The following is a 19,854-nucleotide window of genomic DNA, read 5'->3' on the forward strand; positions in this document are numbered from 1 at the left end:
TTACCTTACATTCATGCTCCCTCTAGTCCTCTCCGTACAACAACCTCCTGACTTCCTTTCCTACCTTCTTAGTAGCGTCTCTTGCAGCATACGACCAGGCTGTCATTTGGAGCCAGCCGCTGATGAGGTCGTCGTAATGGTGCCAGCTGACCTTAACACCAGCGTCTCGAAGCTTTTTCGCATATTCAATCCCGACATCTCGCAGAGGATCGAAACCGTTAGTGAAGATGGCAGCTGGGGGTTGCCATAACAGTTGGTTTACTTGTTGCATTCCCGGCGAGACGTATCGATCTAGCGGTGATGGCCCTAGACGCGATGAGGACGGTACGGTGAAAAGGGAGATTTCTTAAAGCTTACCATTTGGTCGTGGCAGGTAGTGCGAACCAAAAGAAAATATCCCGTTGCACTGCAGATAGTAGCCGGAGTTGTTTTCCTTAGCCGCTGGCGTCTCAAACGGCAGTCTTGTTTCGGGATACAGAAGGATTTGAGCTGCGAGAGGCTTCTTTCCCTCGTCCAGCCTTCGCAAACACACGGCAGCAGTCATGTTTCCACCCGCGCCGTCGCCTCCCCCGGCAATTCGGTCTGGATTTACACCTCTGGATCGAAAGCCCTCTGTTTGCAGCCAGTCGATGACGGATGAGTACTCATCCAATTGCGTCGGGTACCGGAATTCAGGGGCTAACCGGTAATCGACGGCGTATACCTAGCCTCAATGAGCATCTCACCTCAACAGCTTGGAGTTTCCGGCTGACCTGACACCCCGACTCCTCAGCAACCAACCTCAACCCGTTTTCAAATTCATCGACCGTCCCCACCGAATACCCACCCCCATGGAAATAAACCAGCGCCCCGGCATCGCCCTTTTGCCTGCGTCCCTCCCCCGACCGAGGGTACAGCACACGAAACGGGATTGTCCCGTGCGGGCCGCGGATCGCTGTGAACTCGACCTCACCAATGGGATTAACTTTGCTCTGCGGGATCTTATGCAGCGCGAATACCTCCATGTGCTGCCGTCGTTCGACGCAAAAGCCTTTCTCACCGCCAAGCTCGAGGGCCGGGTGGTTCGCGAGGAAATCGGCTATTGCGCCGTTTACCATGTGGGCGCGGGTTCCGATATTTGGGATTTCGGGGGAGTTTTGGGACATTGTGATCGGTATGAAGGTGGATTACAACGGTAGGGCTCAAGGTTGTAAATTGAATTCGGCTGTAGAATCCCGACTCAACCTCATCTTGGGCGGACGTTTGACTGAAATGTCTTGTTCGTGCGCGATGCGATCGTGCGCTTGCTACATATACGTCATGGTGGGGTAAGGGGCCCATCGGGTATTGTGCCGGGCCCTTTTTCCAGTCATTCCAAGTTTTGTTGGCTGGCAGGTTTTCTTCCTTGACCTGTTTGTGTTGAACTTGATTTGAGGCTGTGCAACAAACTGGTTACTCTCTGCTCTCATTTGACATTTCATTCACAAAGTTAAGTCATTTCCCTAACATCCTTGAAGTCCAAGGACCTTGCCGCTGCGCCGCCTGACAAGGAGCACTAGACAATGTGACGAAACGCACCATTAGTCACAGGTATTCAAAATGATGAGGGAAACGAGGTCTAATTTCATGGCTTGCGCAGCATCGTCAGATTGGTGACAGCGGTGAGATCAAATAAGCTAAGTTCGAAGACTACGCGTGAGGTTTGTAGGCCCCGTCACAGATCCGGGCCAATAAGAGGAGGCTGTTTGGGGTGGAAACCTGTAAACGGGCCCCCACATCGCGTTCTTGGTTTGCCCCTCCAGGCATTCACGCGACGCGCTACCGGAATTCGGGCCAGCACCTTTTTTTTTATTTACTTTTATTTCCTCCGTCCGCTGTGCGACGCCAGCATTGTTGGCGGCTTCGGCCGCAGACATAGGTATCATATTGTGCATTCCACGGCAAATTTCCTCGATTTTTATAAGGTCGCACCAAATTCGAAGGCCTGCCACACCAGCCCTTAAGGACGAGAGCGCATCGCGATGCAGCTCGTCTAGACCCCTCAGCAGCTGGGGGCCCACCGAGAGCACCAACAGCCTGGATCCAACCACGACCCTGGAGCAGACGCTACCGTTTCGGCAAGCCGACAGCGCAGGCGGCAAAAAAAGAATAAAAACAGCAACCACCGAGAGCATGCGGGACCATGCCATCCAGGAGGGACTGGCCTGGGAGGATAACGGCCTGGGCCCGGAGGCACGGTGGACACGGGACCCCGACATTCGGGCCATCACTCGAGTCTGCCGCCGCCATCTGGGCATTCCCGCCGACGCTGCCGAATCTGACTTTGTGGTTTCCTTCTACAGCGACGGCGCCTACAACAAGCTGTACAATGTGCGCACGCCGAATGGGCAGTTCGTCATGCGCGTGGCCCTGCCGGTCGACCCGCAGAACAAGACCCGCGGCGAAGCGGCCACGCTGCAATTGCTTGCGAGAAAGATTCCCGATGTGCCTGTCCCCCAGCTCGTCGCCTTCGACGATACAAGGCGCAACGAGATCGGCTATGAATGGCTGCTGATGAGCAGGTTACCCGGCACGCCGGCGTACTATCGCTGGCGCAAGATGACGATGGAGCAAAAGGAAGCATTGACGGCGCGCATTGCTGCCTTTCATGCGCAGCTGCTACGCTGTGGCAGCGTTGGCGAGGGATTTCGCGGGATTGGGACGCTCGGCGCAAGGTGCGATGACAGCGATATCGACACGGCCATCACCCCCGACAGTGTTGCCGAGCCTGGGCAGGTCGTCACGCCGTTTTTCTTTGCTGGCCCGCGATTCCACTACCCTATTCGACGAGGACCGTTTCGGTCGAGTCATGACTGGCTGCGGACACAGCTGAACGTTATTATCAAGGAACAGACGGCCGCGCTGTCGCAGGCGCAGAACGATGACGACAAGGAGTATGCTGAAACGGCGCTGCGAGTGGCGCGCAAGCTGCTGCGCATTCTGCATAAGATATTCCCGGCGATCGTCAACCCCCCGGAGCGGACGGTACTCTGGCACGATGACCTCACGCTGCGCAACATCCTAGTCGACAACCAGGGCAACCTGACCGGCATTGTGGGATGGTTCGTCTCTGACACTCACTTACTTTCATACTTGATATCTGCTGACAAGCCCAGGGAATGCGTCTCGACAGTCCCCCGATGGGTCGCCTCGCAGGTTCCCGAATTTTTACGAGGAGCCGAGCGCGAGACCAAGCCCGACCGCAACTGCTACACCGACGTTAGCGATAAAGGCAGCGAGGCGGGGGATGAGGATGGCGGCGACGACACCGAGGACCTCGACAACGAGGGAAAGACAGAACTGTACTGGATTCACCTGATGGAATACGAACAGACGCAGCTGCGCAAGGTGTACTGCGAGCACATGCGCCGGCTGCGCCCAGACTGGGACCTGGAGGTTGAGGAGGGCGCGCTCAAGGTGGACTTCCTGAATGCGATAACTAAGTGTGGCTCGGGATTCTATCTCAGGCGCATCGAGCAGTGGGTGGATGCCCTGGAGAGACGGGAGTTCTTCCCGCTGTTGGAGGTGTTGCGCGTCGGCATCAAGAAGGATAAAAAGGATAAGAATAATGCCACAAAATCGGAACGTGGCATGACATGACTAGGGATGTACGCAGATTTTGCTCTAGGAGGGTGTCAAGCATGCAGATATCGACTCTTGGGGCCATGGGGTGATTACTGGGCATTAATGAACTATCTGGCTCTCTGAGCCTACGGGGTTGTGGGTTGACCGACCACCTTCCCGTCAAAAACCTCGCTGAAGATCTCAAAGTTGCCCTCCTTCCTTCGGTCGTAGACCGCGAACCAGATCTCCTTGAACCAGCCACCCTCAAACTCTCTCTCGCTGAGCACCTCCATCCAGCAGGCGGCTACCTCACGTGGCGGATTCCCAAAGGCGCCGCAACCAATGGCACCGAGGACAAGCATAGTATGGCCCTTGGACGCAGCCATACGCAGGCAGAGCCGCATCTTGTCTTTGGTTAAGGCCCGGACCGCGGGATCGGCAAAGACGAGATCGCCTTTTGGAATTTTTGGCTTATTTCCCTCCGGCTGCCCTTTCCTGTCCTTCCAATTCTCCTTGAAATGACCCTTCACTCTCGACTCACCGCTCTTTGCAGGCGATTCATCATTCTTCTCTTTGGCCGGCTGATCAGTTTTACTTGAGCTTCCCGACTCGTCAACTTCCCCCTTCCCTTTAACGGCCGGTTTCCTCACTCCGGCGATGCTTAAGACGCTCGCTACCGGCAGCTCCTCATCCGGAATGCCTTTCCCGTCACTTCCCTTGCCCTTAATCAACAGCGTATGCCCCCGATCCATGCCCTCCCGAAACACGACCACGTCGCGCGTGTAGTGTCCTGTCCTTGGAGCCATGGGGTACATGTTCTTGTGCAGCGACGCTGCCAACGTGCTGCGGTAACATAGCGCTTCCTCTTGTGCCGTCGATCCCTTCAGCCAACCGCCTCCGGGACTAAACTCCGACGCCATATTGAGCACGGCGACTCTTGGGGCGGTGGTCGCATTAAGTTGGTCTGGCAGGGATGCGTGTGTCTGAAGCTGGGTGAGGATTTCGGACTCTTTAGCCTGTGTCGCTTTGCTCTGAAAGGAACTGATGCCCAGAACGATGGCCGGCATGGACAAAGCCGCGTCGAAGGTGTCCTGGTTGAAGACGCGCACCCGCGTACCGTAGGTTGAGTCGGGGAGTTTAAAGCGCGGACACTTGGCAGGATCAAGAGCTGGCAAGGTTTCCAGGGAGAGCTTTTCGGAATGAGTTGGATTGAGGCGCGGCAGGCTGGCTGCGACCGTTAGTGTCAACTCGGATGTCTCCTTGGCAATCGCCGCGAGGGCGAGGCGCTTGGGGTTGTTGTAGTACTTTTTTCTTAACATGGTGCTGAATTGATTGAATCGAAATTGCTTATGACTTGTGTCAGTTTTCGAAATCAGGAATAAATTCAAGTTTTGAATGTCTGGATATCAGTTGTTCAAGTAGCTGAGAAGGGTAGCCTTTTTATGTTGAGCACTCTTTCCTCTAAGGGTTGGCCGAAGGCTGAGTGACAGTTGCAGGCAGGCGGGACGGATGCATCACCGGCCAGCTCAACTGGGCTTGGTCGCCAACACTTTTCGTACACCCCGCAGATGGCAGCCTAAAGTTCATCTAATAGCCCCTGCTAAGTTGCACACAGAATTCCTCCACTCTGACCCTCAAAGTCTGCTTTATGCTGGGGTCAGTAACCGATAAGCAACTGCACGGAGGAGAGGCTGAGCAAACACCGTGCAGATTGCGCTGAGGATTGCAACAAAGACGAGGTGCCAAACAGCAAAGCCTGCAACCATCCTGCGTTTTACGAGCGATGAAGCTCTCACCATTTTCGGGATGGGAGTGATACGCTGCTCTTTTGCCGTCTTGCACGCGATTTGCATTCCGGGCAAGCCGTCCACGCTTTCTGCGTTCTTCAATGCCCAGTACCTGTCGAGTCTTAGCTATTTCTCCACACTTCAGGTGATTATGAGACTCACCGTTCCATGCTCTCATCCTCCTTGCCCTGTGCAAACCTCTCGGCCTTGCGAGCAAAGAACTCGGTCAATGTGTTTCGGAACCCCTTGAACTCGTAATATGGCACCGAGTAGCCGCATGAACTCGCAACCTGATGCACCGACACAATGATGATGGACCGCGACGCCGGGATGACCTGCACATCATTCTTCTTGACAAACTCATCGAACGCCGGCGTACCCCGCTCCAGCACAGTACCGTGTCCAAACAGACGGACGATGCGGGGCGAGCCTTCAAAAGCATTGAACATGATGGTGATACGGCCGTTGCCAGGCTCGTAGAGATGCGAGATGGTCTCGTTACCGCTGCCCGTCAGGTCATGGTACCAGAATGTCTTATCGTCCAGCAGCCCGAAGAATAGGCCGCCCTTAGGCGAGACGTTGACATGCCCGGATCCGGAGAGTGGCGCCGTGGCGACCCAGAACATTTTTTGTTCCAGGATCCATTTCAGCAGATGTTCGGGGATGGTCTCGTAAAACTGGCCCATGGTTCGAGAGTTCAGCTAACAGTTTTGTCTCCAATCGATGCAATTTGAGCATTTCCAGGCATAATTAAGATTTTTATGTGGGCTGCCACAGCGCCCTTTGCCTGACACTAGCAGCTCATTTGCGCGCTATGTAACACCGACTCGGCCGGCAGCACCCCTCATCCGGTCCGGAGTTAAGATGTTCTTCCCGGATGAGTCACATGATGAGCGCTATGGCAGTTCAAATAGTACGGAGTTGAACCTTAGGAGGGGACTAGTTCATCTAAGATCGCTGCGCTCACCCTCAATCATCTAGCATTAGCGGGCAAGGGAGAGAGCTGCTGAGAGCTAACAGCCAGCACTAATTGCCAAAGGTCTGAGCTTTTCTCCTCAAACACTACAACAGGTTTCTGTCGCAAGGTGCCGACATGATCTGGCCAACATTTGTGCTTTCATCTGGTGATTAACATGAATTCAAGATCCTGGTTCGTGATCGTGCAGAAGGTGAAGGGCATTCTCGGATAGCCAAGTGAAGTGGCCAAAGCGAGGTTCCAACCATTGCCATTCTTTGTTTCTGCTCTTCTATGAGTTGCAACCAAAAGGGTTATATTACTCTAAGAAGGCTACGGTCCAGCAACCCTGGCCGCTCTGTGATATTTGGCTACATCCAGAATCGTCCCACGAGGATTTGCAACGCAAGCATTTATTTCTGCTTTCCTCAGATCATCCAACGTTCCACTGCCGGCATCATTGAATAAAGCAACGTAAATTCACTGCGGTCTTTGCGGATTGGTCCGCCAGTCGGAAGCAAGTTTACACTCCTTTTTCCGGCAATCCTCTCGCCTCGTTCAATTGTACAAAGAGTCAATATAAATATTGTGGTTTTCTCCAGGCCAAGACACGGCTATGTCAGGAACTAGCTTCGGGAAACGGTCATAACGGGATTTTCACGTTCATATTGGTTTAGAAACAGTTGAGAGTGGCTTTCATTTGGTTTGTTGGCCTGATAACATGTTTCGGATCGTTGGCGACGTAGATCACTTCTTTCAGATATAAAACGGAAGTTCCTGGAGTAGTTCCGAGGATGGCTTTACGACATCGTCTTCACTCCATTCTGCCAGTGTCCATCCCTGACCTGGGACACTTGCTATCATGTTGAAGTCAACATTTCTGCTCGGTCTCCTCGCCTACAGCCCTCCGATCAACGCGAGCCCAGCTCGAACCCTTGCTCCTCGCCAAACTGGTTGGCCATGGGGATCAGGTGGTTTTCCTTGGGGCAGCAGCGGCTCAGGGGGTTCGACCTGCCAGTGGACTGGTCACTGCTTAGGTATGTTCAGCTCATTCAGGCACGAGAATGTCTGCTGATAGACCTAGGCGACCCCTGTGAGACTGAAAATGACTGCGACGGCAACATGTGGTGCCAAGCCGGCCGCTGCGCCAACCCAACCGGCGGCGGGGCACAGCCCAACTTCCCTATCCCGACCGGCCTCCCTGCTCAGCCTGGCTCTGGGTTTCCGAGCGGCTTTCCCACGGGTTTCCCCAGTTTTCCGACAGGCTGGCCTTGGGGCCCTGGTGGCAATACAGGAGGTTCTACTCCTTGCGTGTGGGAGGGCCACTGTCTTGGTACGTCCTCCCCTTCAACGAAGACTCGATGACTATCTAAGCTAACCTTCGCAGGCGACCCTTGTGAGACAGAGAACGACTGCGACGGCGACATGTTCTGCCAGAACAGCCGCTGCACAAACCCGACGCCCACCAGCCTGCCGAACTTTCCCACTGCTCTACCTAGCTTCCCTGTTTTCACTCCTGGTTTTCCTGGTGGCGGCTTGACCACGATTATTAGGACAACCACAGTCTACGTCACGGCGACACCAAGCTCGACTCCCACTCCGACTAGCTGGACCTGTGTTTGGGAGGGCCACTGCCTTGGTATGTCTTCAACATCCAAGCATGAAAGTTCATGGAGCTGACAAGGCCAGGCGATCCTTGCGAGACCGAGATTGACTGCGACGGCCACTTGGCCTGCAGCGCTGGGAAGTGTGCTGAGCCAACAACAGAGCCGGCTCCCACAAGCGCCTGGACTTGCGTCTGGGAAGGTCACTGCCATGGTATTCCAGGAAAGCAATTAAGTTAAGTGAAACAATACTGACATCAGCTAGGCGACCCCTGCGAGACGGAGATCGACTGTGATGGGCATCTAGCTTGTATTTCTGGCGCGTGTGCTGAGCCAACTCTGTAGCTGTGAGAAGTGAAAAAAGGCGAGTATTTGGACAAAGACTTCGTTTCAAAGTTAAGCATATCTAGTTTCACCCGGACATAGCGCTGCCTCGATCATCTTGTGCAATCAAAACCGAGCTGTGGTACTCTTTCTAGTGCTTGAACGAAAGTGAGCCATTGACGAATGCGCAACTGTTTTGTCCCTAAAAAGAAAAAAACACATCCCAAGCTAGAGCCAAAGTGTGTCTGTAAGGCTCTGCCCCCTGAAACAAAATGCTTGGTGAGGACAAAGACCAGACACCAAAACAATATCCCTTGTCGCGCATTGTAGAAAGACAAAGGACCTTGTAGAACACAATCACACAGCGATCAACAACCAAATTAGAGAGTTTATAAATGGACTGCAATGCTTCACGATGCCCAGAATGCAGAGTGCCATCGAAATAGACAGGTTAACGTCTAAGCAGTCACAATGGTACACATTCCTCCCCAGTGTCCCTTGTGGTTCAAATCTCCGAACGATGACGATAATGCTCCTATCTCCCCTCCCAAAGATGTCAAGGCCTGTATCCCCGACTTCCCCAAGTTCGGCTTGCACAATTGTGGTAACCACCGTTACAACACAGAGAACAAAAACATTCACATCTACTTCCAACGTTTCCAGCGCAGCGTGCTCCGTGGTCAGTCCCGGAATCTCTCGGGCTCGATTGAACTCGCCTGTACCAAGTGCAACACCCTCACTCCCCTTTCTCATCTGCATGATCTGCCCTGCGGAGACTTAGTCTGCCTCGTCTGCCTTCGAAGGCTCATTGCTCGAGTTTATGCAAACATAGCCCAGAATTGGCGGGCGATTCGGCACACCCGGAACCAGATAGATCAGCTGGAGCGGCAGCTGCATGATGCAGAAATCGGGGGAGATCCGGAGGAGACTCCCAGCAATGGCCGTGCCAAGAAGCGCAGACTCTCATGGCCCAAGATCTCGGCATTCACCAACATCAGGCACGAGAACTTGGAGAAGGAGTGCTTTAATCTAAGCAAGAGGCTGCTTGAACTGGCTGGCCTGACCTGCTGTGGTGTGAGCATGAGGCTGGGTCGGCTCCTGGCGTGTCTCCCGCCTGAGACGGCTCGCGACTTGTGGCTCATTTTTCAGTGGGTGAAGGATCCGCCATACAGGCAGCGCGTGTGCGCCTGGCCTGATTGTGGCGCCTACATAGCTGCGTGTTGTCGTTGGGATGTGGGTGCCAGTGGCTACCGATACCATTGTGTGGTTTGTCAGGGCAATTCGCAGGATTGTTCACGAACAATTGAGCAGGAGCAGACTAGGTTCCCTTATTTGCCTAAGGGGCAGCCTGCTCTGACGCCAGCGAGGTAGGCAAAGGGATAGCTCCACATTGTAGATGCAGATAGATGGGCTGGATCTCACATTGTAGGATCTACATTGTATACATCGTAGCGGAAGATTAGTTGAATTATTCGTTACGTGGTATCTTAGATATTCCCATTCCCAACACCAATTGCAGTTATCCAAGAAATGTGTGAGTGCGTATGTCAGTTTAGAAGACAGTGCCCTTGACCTGAGCATTCTTCCTAACGTTAATGTTGCGCATGAGCAGGGTGGCCACAATGGCCAGGACCATGAAGGCCGTGCCAGCGGAGAGCATCCTAGTTTGGGCGTAGCCGTACGCCTTCTGGATGCCGTGGCGGATCGGGTCACCAGCCGGGTAGCTCAACTGGGCGTAGAGATCCTCATAGATGAGCATGAGGGTCTCCTCGTCGGCGACAACATCCGCAGGGAGGTACATCTTGAGCGCCTTGAGGAAGGTGTTGGTCCAGATGGAACCAGAGATAGCAGCGCCGATGGCGCCGCCGGTCGTGCCCACGACGAAGATGAGGGCTAAGGCGGCGGCGACATGCTGGTGGTCGACGACAGCAAGAATCGAGACCTGCTGGACGATGATGAAAATGGAGCCACCGATCGAGATGAAAACCTCGCACATGATGAGGTAGCCAAAGTGCTGGTCGGGGCGACGGAAGTAGATCATGAGACCTTGGGCAAGGATGTAGAGAGGCACGGCAATGTAGAGCAGCCACTTGTAGTAGCCGGTCTTGCGGATGGCGAAACCAACAATGAAGAGCAGCACACCGGAGACGACGTTGAAGGTGTTGTCGATGTAGCCGGCGTGAGACATGCTCAGGTCGTTGACCACCTGCAGGAAGGAGCTGAAATAATAGGCCCAGCAGTAATAAGAGATTTGGTAGGTGGCGCTCAGCAAGCAGGTACCGACGACGCTACGGTCAGCGAAGAAGCGAAAGTTGAGCATTGGCTTCGGCGCCCAGAACCACTCGTAGACGAGGAAGATACAGATAACGACGAAGCCGACGATGATCATGGCAATGATGTAGTCAGTTTTCCAGCCGTTGGGGGCCGTGCTGGCAAGAGTGAACGGCAGCAGGAAGACGGTCAGGCCACCGGCGAACAGGATAACGCCGAGGGCTGAGAGGTCAGCGTGGTTCAATTCAACAACGGTGGAAATGCTTACCATCAAAAGCGATAATGTAATGCCAGATGCTCTCGACAAGAGTGCGCCCACTCGACTCGTGCTTCACCAGGCCCTGCTTCTCGGCCTTGCGCATCTGAATCTTGAGGACGATGTAGAGAGGAGCGGCAACGACGGGGAAGATGATGGAGAAGGCACCAAAGCCCCAGCGCCAGCTGATCTTCTCATAAAAATCCTCGGCAGCCTCGGGGCCGGCGAAGGCCGTGATGATGTACGGAGACGAGGTGAAGGCGTACGCCAAGCCTCGATTCTTGAGCTTGGAAGCGTCGGCCGTCAGAACGTCGACGCAAAAAGTCATGCCGCTGAAGCCGAGGGAATAAAAAACCTACTCAATTAGCTTTTACGCTGTATCTCGAAGCACAGTGAGACTCACATAAGCAGCGCAAAAGGTCGAGAGGTTCTTGCAGGCCGCCATCATGACTAGACCCATGGTCGCAAAGATGGTCATGAGGAGGAAGCCTTCGGCACGACCCCAGAGGTCGAGAATCTTGGACAGGGGAATGTAGCATGCTGCTGTGATGGAGTTGGCGACGATGAAGATTGTGCTGAGCAGAGAGTGCGTCTCGAAATCGCTAGTCACGTAAGGAATGAGCGAGTAGTTGATAGCCGACTGGAAGGCGTTGACAAAATAAAGCAGCCAGATGCTGTGCTGTGTCAGCACACTGATGGTGACATGATTCAAGGCGACTCACTTGATGAAAATCCAGATCAGGACCGGCTTGGACCAGGCCTTCGCGGCGGCCTCAACGTACTGCACACCTCGCTGGACGTCCTCCGAAACATTGTCGGATGGCGGCGACGAGTCGTCAGGAGTGTCAACGGGGATCTTCTCAGTGGTAGCGACGGGGTCGACGGCCTGGGGGCCCTTCTCGTCAGCGACCGGGGCCGTAGCACCCTCTTCCGCAGAGGACTTGCGGAATTTATCAAAGATGGCCATGGCTATGTCCAAAATCAATGAGAAAGGTATTACCCTTGGATAATTGAGAGGTGCGTTGCATCCGCCCCGGAGGCAGCAGCGTCGCTTTTGAGCACTTCCCGCTGTGCCGAAGCGACCTCATCCTCCAGCCGAGCTGCAATACCCTAGAGCTGGTCTATGGGAGAGCTGCAGCGCTGAACGGAGACGGAGCAGGGACTAGCCCCTGATATCAGGAACAATATTGGCCCATCGATCCACGCCGAGCTCGAGGCCAGCCCACGCCGAGCCGACGCCCAGACTAATGCCAAGCCAGCGCCCAGCCCAGCTCTTGCCAGCTATCTCATCTGATAAGATTAGATCCAGCGCTGCGGTGCTTGGTCCTGCCGACATCGGTGCCGTTGTACACAGTTGTGGCTTGCCCATCCGCCGGACTGTGCGATGTCATCAGCAACCGACCAACCACATGGGCTGTTGGCTTAAGCTTCCAAGGCTTTGTCCAAAGCTTCCGGAGGCTTCTCCAGGGCCTGCTCGTGCGCCACACAGCTAGGCTTACCTTAATCTAATCAATCAATCAGATTAGATAAAAATTTTCAACCCCACCGGGCGGGGCACTCGGCGGAGCCTGCACGCACATACGACGACAATTCTTGGAGCTGCATGTGGGGGGATCAGGCAACTGGTGCGTCAAGAGGAGCAGAATCGGCTTAGTTTTGTGCGACTAGAGAAGCTCTTGCAACACTACTGGGATACCGGCCATCGAGCGTCACAGCTTCGAATCCAGCCATTTGGGTGCACGTTTCTCCGTAAACGCCCGGATGCCCTCGGCAAAATTTGCCCCGGCCATCAGTTTCGGGTACCAGCTGTGCTCCAGTGCTGACACCGACTCCTCGACATTGCCGTACTCCCAGCTCATGCGCACGCCCAGCCGGCCGACGATGAGCGCGTCGGGGCTGTTTCTGCACATCTCCCGGGCCACTTCGACTGCAGCCTGTGCGACGTCCTGACCGGCGGGTACGAGACGAGAGACGAGTCCCCAGTCGTGCAGAGTCTTCGCTTCGACCGTCCTCCCCGTCAGCACAAGGTCCATGGTGCGTTGCAGGCCAAGGGTGCGGGTCAGACGCGGCAGACAGCCGGCGACCGGCACAATGCCTCGCTTGACCTCGGGCAAGGAGAAGATGGCCGACGCAGCAGCGATTACCACATCGCAGTTGGCCACCATCTCGAAGCCCCCTCCCATGCAAATGCCATTCACAGCCGCAATGATGGGCTTCTTGCCGCTGCGGCGGGGCAGGCCTGCGAGTCCAGGCGCCGCCATGCTGTTAACCACGCCTGCCCGGTTCATCTCGTTCCACTCTGAGTCGTCAGAAAATTTTCACATCACAGCGGAGAAGTGGGTAGCCCCCGTCAGGTTGGGTGTTAGCGGTACGTACCGTGAAGATCGGCCCCCGTGCAAAACGCTCGCCCCACCCCGGTGATGATGCCCACCCACAGGCTCTCATCGCCGTCAAGCTCGTCCCAGACCTGCGCAATCTCTGCGCTCGTCTCCTTGTTGATACAGTTGAGCTTGTCCGGCCGGTTGATGGTGACCTGGACGATGTGCTTGTCGGGATACGACACGCGGAAGTGCTTGTACTCGCGGGGTTGTCGCGACGCCATGATGGGATGCTTATAGGTAGTTTGGTCGATGCGAGCCTGGCTCAACATCGTATCTGCATTAATGCGGTTCGGGTCTTTATACAGTATGCTTGCCTTCCTAGCAACCCAAGATCCGAACATGCACTACGACCCTGCACATCGCTGCACCAGGTTCCCCGTGCGTGTCGCTGGGGCAGATGGGCCTCAGGTCCCCGGATCGTCTTGATTCAGAGCTCCCCGCTACATGCACAGCCGGGCCCTCCGAGTACGCGGGAGTTATCTGAGTACCGAATCTCCGACCCACTGTTGGTGCATCTTTATGCCATCTTGCGCTGCGACCGAAGCAGAAAGTTGAACAGCGTCCTTCCATCTTTCGTTGATGAAGCCATCAAGTTAGCCACAGCTGAGATGACTTCAACACTCCCCCTCGCCCCCAAGTACCCCCCGGTGAAGCTTCCTCACCCCTTCCTCACCTCCTACCATGTACGCGTCGTTGAGAATAGCACGCCGGCAAGGTTAGTCTTGACGCTCGATGAGCAGCAGCCCAAGGACGGCCATCCGCTCCCGGAACCGCTTCACCAAGATACACTGACCTGGCTTGAGCTGGTCGTGCCCCCGCGCGAACAATGTCCGCCCATCTCGGACAACAGCCCCTGGGCGCGCGCTCGCCGGGCCCCATCGACCGTCATTAACTGGCCAGAGGACAAGGAGCCGTCGATGGCTGCCTTTTGGAACGTCGTCCACGCCATATACCTCGCGCATCCGATCTATGAATACTTTAGGTTGACGCTGGATGGAAAGGGACGAGAGGTGCTCAAGGACGCTCTGCTGGCTACTGGTCTGGCCATTGAGCACCCGGAGCCGCGGCGTTGGGGCAAGGGTGCGAACCCGGATGCGCCGCTCCCGCTCACTCCCTTTGGCGACAAGGAGCTGCTGATCCTCCGGAGTTCTTTCTGGCAGGGTGCTGCCTCGCCCGTCGGTCCTCGCCCGATCTGGGTCTACGGCGATGGCACCGACAGGCATCTGCCAAAGCCGCTCTTCAACTATCCCATCATGCCCGAGAACTTCCACTTCTCTAACAAATTCCCCGAGGAGCCGGTTTACACGCGGCACCCGATCCGCAGGCCCAAGCCGGCGCCCAAGTCGATTTGCTACAGCCGGTACATTCCCGAGCTGGACCAGCACTTTTCACTGGAGGTGGTCGATTGGCAGGACGACGAGCATCTGAAGCTCTTCAACAAGTGGCAGAACGACCCGCGCGTCGCTGCTGGCTGGAACGAGACGGGCACGCTGGAACAGCACCGCGAGTATCTCCGCAAGCTGCACTTTGACCCTCACGTTCTGTGTCTGTTTGGGCGTTTCGACAACACGAGATTCTCTTACTACGAGCTTTACTGGGCTAAGGTGCGTTCTGTCGCTGATTTTGATCTGGACAATACTGACGCGTTTACAGGAGGACCACTACGGCGCACACTACGATGCCGGCGACTACGACCGTGGCCGTCACTCGCTGGTCGGTGATGCCAACTTCCGTGGTGCCAAGCGTGTAAATGCCTGGTACTCGAGTTGCATCCACTACTGCTTCCTGGACGACCCGCGCACGCAGAACGTCGTGGGCGAGCCAAAGGCCACGGGCGCCACGATCCTGTCGTATGAGAATGCGCAGGGTTTGACAATTGGCAAGTATGTTGATCTGGGCCATAAGAGGTCCGTACACTCCATCTGCAGCAGGGAGAAGTGGTTTCAGCTGTGCCCTCTGTGGTGGGATGGCCGGGAGCGCCCGCTGGAGTCTGCGGATCGTGCTGCCTGGAATGCGAGATTGTAATTCTAGTCTGCTTTCTTCGATCAAACTGTCCCCAGATGATAATAGTCAATGTACGATCTGATAGGAATGATCTGGTAATGAACTGCCACGATCCCATGGCATGTCAGCCCGTGGCCGTATGTCCGACGGATTGCGTGCTTGTTTCCCAGCATCTTCGGGCCAACACCGGCCGATTGCCTGCGGAACGGCAATTCGATGGAGCGGTCGGCTCAGTGGGGTGTTGCCAGGACTGGCAGGTGAGGACTTTTCCGTCTGCTCTCGCACGGCGTGGGTCAACTGTCTCGCAGCTCGAACACATGCAACCTGCCCACTCCACTGTCAACCTTGCATCCCTTCATCTGCAAAAAGTGGACCTTGATGGGCAAAACCCTTTCCGAACCCGATGTCGGCTGAATTCGCCCTAAACCGTTTAGGGTTATACTTGGTTCCGCGTCCCAGCGGTTAACGGTGACAAAAAGCCTGCCGGACTGCTTCTCAGTCACGGTCAAGGACATTACTGCCAGTGCAACTGGAAGGCTGACATCATGAAGGTCGCCAGCACACTCGCCGGCTACGTCAGGCTGCTTCTGGCCGGCAATCCGAACACGGGCGACCTGTGCATGCTGGTGGCTGCCATTCTCGCCGCCATTGCCTCCGGTGTTCCTTTTCCCTTGATCGGTATATTTTTTGGTGAACTTCTCAATGACTTCAACGAGGTGTCATGTGCCGAGGACGCCAGCTCGGGCAGCCTCACCGACGAGGAGGCCGACGCTTATCAAGGCGATGTCAACGACAAGATTCTCATGATCGTGTACCTCGCCATCGCTCAGTTCGTCCTCATCTACGCCCATCTCACATGCTGGGCCTTATACGGCTCGCGTCTGGCCCAGCGTTTACGTGAGAGGTATCTCCAGCGACTCCTGCGTCAAGAACCATCCTTCTTCGACAAGCTTCCTCCCGGAGAGGTGGCTTCTCGTCTCAGCGCCGACATCCAGACCATTCGTTCCGGTACGTCCGAGAAGGTTGGCATCTGCCTGTCCAGCGTGTCCTTCTTCGTCACCGCATACATTGTTGCCTTCATCAAAAACCATGAGCTCGCGGCCATGCTGATCTCACTCATCCCGGCCTATTTCCTCATGTCGTTTGTTGGAAGTCACTACATCGAAAAGTTTTCTGGCCTGGTCGCTGAGCATGCTGGCACGGCTGCTTCCATTGCGTCAGAAGCTCTGTCGAATGTCGTTGTCGTCCAGGCCTTCGGCGCCAACAACCGCCTGGAGAAGAAGTTTGCTGATGCACTCGATGCTGGCAAGCGTGCGGGCTTGAAGAAGGCACTGGCTGTTGGTATTCAATCCGGTGTCATGTACTTTATCGCCTACTCAGCCAACGGTCTGGCGTTCTGGCAGGGCAGTCGTGATATTGCCAAGGTTGCCGAGCATGGGCACGGCGGTGCCAGCGTTGGTGCGACCTTTACGGTCATCTTTATCCTGATAGAAGGTAGGTTACGACCCATAAAGCGTTTCAAGAGCTAGAATACTGATCATTGTGACAGCCACTCTCCTGCTCAGTCAGGTGGCTCCTTTCGTCCACCTCTTTATCGCAGCTGTTGCGTCGTTCCGCAAGCTGAAGGAGGAGATGGACCGCGAGTCTCAGATCGACGGCACGTCAGATGCTGGCATCCGTCTGTCGGCTCTTGACGGCTGGACCTCCGGCTTTGAGCTCGAGGAAGTGTCTTTCACGTATCCCTCCCGGCCCGAGGTCACTGTTCTTGACAAGGTCAGCATCCGGATCCCGGCCGGCAAGCACACAGCCATTATCGGTCTGTCCGGCAGTGGCAAGTCGACCATTGCCAGCCTTGTCACAAGAATGTACGACCCAACTAGTGGCCGCATTCTGTTTGGCGGGCGTGATCTAAGGGAAGTCAATGTTCGTGATCTTCGCAGCTTCATCAGCATGGTTCAGCAGGAGCCTTCTCTGCTTGATCGTTCGCTGCTCGAGAATATTGCTCATGGTCTGATCAACTCTCCGAAGCCTGAGCATGCCCACTTGAAGCCGACTCTGCTTAGTTCGGCTCTTTGTGACCTCGCTGCTGAAGTTCGAGACGGCAAGAGTCTCGAGGAAGCCGCCAAGGCACATAGTGCTGAAGTCGAAGAGATCGTCAAGTTGGTCAAGCAGGCCGCTAAGCTTGCCGATGCCGATGGCTTCATCAGCAAGCTGAAACAAGGTTACGGCACGGTCGTTGGCTCCAGTGGCCGCCTCATCAGCGGTGGTCAGAAGCAGAGAGTTGCTCTGGCCAGAGCGCTGATTAAGGACCCCTCTATTCTCATACTGGACGAGGCCACGGCTGCCCTCGACTCGAGAAGTGAGGAGCGCATCCAAAAAGCGATCAGCAATATTTCTGGCAACCGCACCATGCTCACGATCGCTCACCGGCTTTCGACGATCACCAGCGCCGACAACATCATCGTCATCCACAAGGGCAACGTGGTCGAGGAGGGTACGCATGCTGAACTCATGGCCAAGAACGGCACTTACGCCGAAATGGTCCGTCTGCAAATGATGAGCGGATCAACTGGTGTCTCTAAGAACGCTGAACCTAACCAAGAGGTGTCGTCTGTCGAAATTTCCGAGAAGAAGGAGACTTCGACTGAAGACTCGAGCAAGGAGACGGCCTCCATTAGCGAAAGCGAAGGTCCAGCCGCAGAGCCCGCACCTCAAGAGAGTGATGAGCCCGAGACGCCCAAGAAGTCGTTATGGGCGCTCGTCAAGGGCTATTCTCCCACTGTCCGCCCCCATCTTCTCACCATAGCCATCGCGTTCATCGGCTCGCTCATTGTTGGTGGTTCCTTTTCCGGCGAGGCCGTCATCTTTGGTAACACCGTCGACCGTCTCAACATCTGCAAGACCCCTGACAGCATCCGTGATAGCGGCAACCTTTTTTGGTCTTATGTTCTTCGTCCTGGCACTCATCGAGCTGTTTGGCAACATTGCTAGCTGGACCGGCTTCGGCTGGGTTTCGGAGAGGATCGTGTATGCCGTCCGCGTGCTGTCCTTCCGCTCGCTGTTCGAGCAGGACATACAGTGGCATCAGTCGAACGGTCGCACGCCGGCTGTGCTGCTTTCGTACATTACTCGTGACGGCAACGCCCTGCAGGGCCTGAGCGGTTCAGTCATTGGTACGCTCTTCTCCATCACGGCCAACCTAATTGCCGCCATTGTCCTTACTCATATCATCTCGTGGCGCATCGCCCTGGTTTGCTTGGCCTTGGTCCCTCTTCTTCTGGGTTCCGGTCTCATGGAGCTGCGCGTGCTGGGCAAGTTTGAGGAGCGTCACGAAACCGCCTACACTCGGTCAGTCGACATCGGGACGGAAGCCATTGGTTCGATCAAGACCATCGCCGCCTTGAACCTCGAAGAAGAGACTCTCAAAACCTACCGTCGTTCGCTCAAGGGCCCGCGCAAGGAGACTGCCAAGGTGACGCTGCAGGCAAGTTTCTGCCAGGCCATGACTTATTTCCTTGGTAACTGCGTCAACGCGCTTGCGTACTGGTGGGGTGGTAAGCAGATCATTGCTGGCAACGTGTCGACTGCGCAGTTCCTGATTGTCGTGTTCTCCTTGCTTGTCAGCGCGCTGCTCTGGAGTCAGATGTTTGCGCTCGCACCTGAGCTGTCGAGCGCCCACGCTGCCATGGCCAGAATTTTGAGTCTCATTGAGATCGGCTCAGACGGCATGCAGGGCAAGGTGAAGCCGCGGTCCGATGTCAACTCGGAGGAAAGGTCTATCGAGGGCTCGGGCTCGTCTGAGAAGCGGCAGGCAGCACGCGTACAATTTCGCGATGTTGTGTTCGCCTACCCCGCGCGTCCTGACGCTCAAGTCCTGAAGGGCCTCACCCTTGACATCGAGCCAGGTACATTCTGCGCTCTGGTAGGCCCCAGTGGTGCTGGAAAGTCGACCATCATATCACTGGTGGAGCGCCTGTACACACCACAGTCCGGCTCTATCCTGATTGACAATGTCGACGTGACCAAGACCAAGGACCTGTCCTTCCGCAACACGATCGCTCTCGTTCCTCAAGAGGCCATGCTATTTGAGGGCAGCGTCGAATTCAATATTGGCCTGGGTGCGCCACCCGGTCACGAGGCGACCAAGGAGGAGATTGAGGAGGCCTGCAAGCTGGCCAACATCCATGACGTGATTGAAGATTTGCCAGAGAAGTACCAGACATCATGCGGTACGAATGGTGCGAGGTTTTCGGGTGGTCAGAAGCAGCGCTTGTCGATTGCGCGCGCTCTCGTCCGGAAGCCGAGGCTGCTCATCTTGGACGAGCCGACGAGTGCGTTGGATGCCGAGTCAGAGAAGCTACTGCAGGAGGGTCTGGAAAAGGCGACGAAGGGGATCACAGTGATTGCCATTGCGCATCGGTTGAACACGATTCGCAAGGCAGATCGCATTTTCTGGATCGAGGATGGGCGGTGTGTCGACTTTGGCACGCACGAGGAGTTGTTTGAGAGGCAACCAGCATATAGGGCGAATGTTTTGCACCAGACAGTAGCGACATGATAATGATCAAAATAAAGATAATAAGGTAATGACTTATGACAAAGGAATTCGATGATGCTTGATGCTGAAACACTTCTGACTCGGTGGTTGCCTGATGGGGCTAATGCTTGACTATGCCTCAAACGGGTTCAG

The 19,854-nt window shown here is 55.4% G+C and overlaps 9 protein-coding genes across 9 annotated transcripts; 4 read left to right on the top strand and 5 right to left on the bottom strand.

The window, feature by feature from the left end:
- Positions 1 to 22: 22 nt before the first annotated feature.
- On the bottom strand, positions 23 to 1,145 carry CTHT_0039680 (uncharacterized protein; the record flags this gene model as incomplete). The annotated part of the gene is made up of 3 exons (XM_006694315.1): positions 23 to 234; positions 358 to 703; positions 753 to 1,145. 3 exons carry the CDS (start codon positions 1,143 to 1,145, stop codon positions 23 to 25), a joined length of 951 nt encoding a protein of 316 aa, XP_006694378.1.
- Positions 1,146 to 2,151: 1,006 nt separating this feature from the next.
- On the top strand, positions 2,152 to 3,618 carry CTHT_0039690 (uncharacterized protein; the record flags this gene model as incomplete). The annotated part of the gene is made up of 1 exon (XM_006694316.1): positions 2,152 to 3,618. The coding sequence occupies one exon, from the start codon at positions 2,152 to 2,154 to the stop codon at positions 3,616 to 3,618; it is 1,467 nt and encodes a 488-aa protein (XP_006694379.1).
- Positions 3,619 to 3,728: 110 nt separating this feature from the next.
- On the bottom strand, positions 3,729 to 4,901 carry CTHT_0039700 (uncharacterized protein; the record flags this gene model as incomplete). Its single annotated transcript, XM_006694317.1, has 1 exon — positions 3,729 to 4,901. One exon carries the CDS (start codon positions 4,899 to 4,901, stop codon positions 3,729 to 3,731), a length of 1,173 nt encoding a protein of 390 aa, XP_006694380.1.
- A 327-nt stretch (positions 4,902 to 5,228) lies between these two features.
- On the bottom strand, positions 5,229 to 6,055 carry CTHT_0039710 (uncharacterized protein; the record flags this gene model as incomplete). Its single annotated transcript, XM_006694318.1, has 2 exons — positions 5,229 to 5,481; positions 5,532 to 6,055. The coding sequence occupies 2 exons, from the start codon at positions 6,053 to 6,055 to the stop codon at positions 5,229 to 5,231; spliced, it is 777 nt and encodes a 258-aa protein (XP_006694381.1).
- A 1,131-nt stretch (positions 6,056 to 7,186) lies between these two features.
- Positions 7,187 to 8,168, top strand: CTHT_0039720 (uncharacterized protein; the record flags this gene model as incomplete). Its single annotated transcript, XM_006694319.1, has 4 exons — positions 7,187 to 7,361; positions 7,460 to 7,657; positions 7,712 to 7,963; positions 8,014 to 8,168. The coding sequence occupies 4 exons, from the start codon at positions 7,187 to 7,189 to the stop codon at positions 8,166 to 8,168; spliced, it is 780 nt and encodes a 259-aa protein (XP_006694382.1).
- Positions 8,169 to 8,723: 555 nt separating this feature from the next.
- CTHT_0039730 (uncharacterized protein) lies at positions 8,724 to 9,623 on the top strand (the record flags this gene model as incomplete). Its single annotated transcript, XM_006694320.1, has 1 exon — positions 8,724 to 9,623. The coding sequence occupies one exon, from the start codon at positions 8,724 to 8,726 to the stop codon at positions 9,621 to 9,623; it is 900 nt and encodes a 299-aa protein (XP_006694383.1).
- A 181-nt stretch (positions 9,624 to 9,804) lies between these two features.
- Positions 9,805 to 11,746, bottom strand: CTHT_0039740 (putative siderochrome-iron transporter protein; the record flags this gene model as incomplete). The annotated part of the gene is made up of 4 exons (XM_006694321.1): positions 9,805 to 10,745; positions 10,843 to 11,134; positions 11,183 to 11,453; positions 11,502 to 11,746. The coding sequence occupies 4 exons, from the start codon at positions 11,744 to 11,746 to the stop codon at positions 9,805 to 9,807; spliced, it is 1,749 nt and encodes a 582-aa protein (XP_006694384.1).
- Positions 11,747 to 12,488: 742 nt separating this feature from the next.
- On the bottom strand, positions 12,489 to 13,381 carry CTHT_0039750 (uncharacterized protein; the record flags this gene model as incomplete). Its single annotated transcript, XM_006694322.1, has 2 exons — positions 12,489 to 13,078; positions 13,156 to 13,381. 2 exons carry the CDS (start codon positions 13,379 to 13,381, stop codon positions 12,489 to 12,491), a joined length of 816 nt encoding a protein of 271 aa, XP_006694385.1.
- Positions 13,382 to 13,768: 387 nt separating this feature from the next.
- CTHT_0039760 (mating factor A secretion protein STE6-like protein) lies at positions 13,769 to 19,722 on the top strand (the record flags this gene model as incomplete). The annotated part of the gene is made up of 6 exons (XM_006694323.1): positions 13,769 to 14,764; positions 14,814 to 15,181; positions 15,250 to 15,301; positions 15,599 to 16,658; positions 16,714 to 18,033; positions 18,089 to 19,722. 6 exons carry the CDS (start codon positions 13,769 to 13,771, stop codon positions 19,720 to 19,722), a joined length of 5,430 nt encoding a protein of 1,809 aa, XP_006694386.1.
- Positions 19,723 to 19,854: the final 132 nt, after the last annotated feature.

This window comes from Thermochaetoides thermophila, assembly GCF_000221225.1.
Source record: "Thermochaetoides thermophila DSM 1495 unplaced genomic scaffold scf7180000011816, whole genome shotgun sequence".
NCBI classification, from domain to species: domain Eukaryota; kingdom Fungi; phylum Ascomycota; class Sordariomycetes; order Sordariales; family Chaetomiaceae; genus Thermochaetoides; species Thermochaetoides thermophila.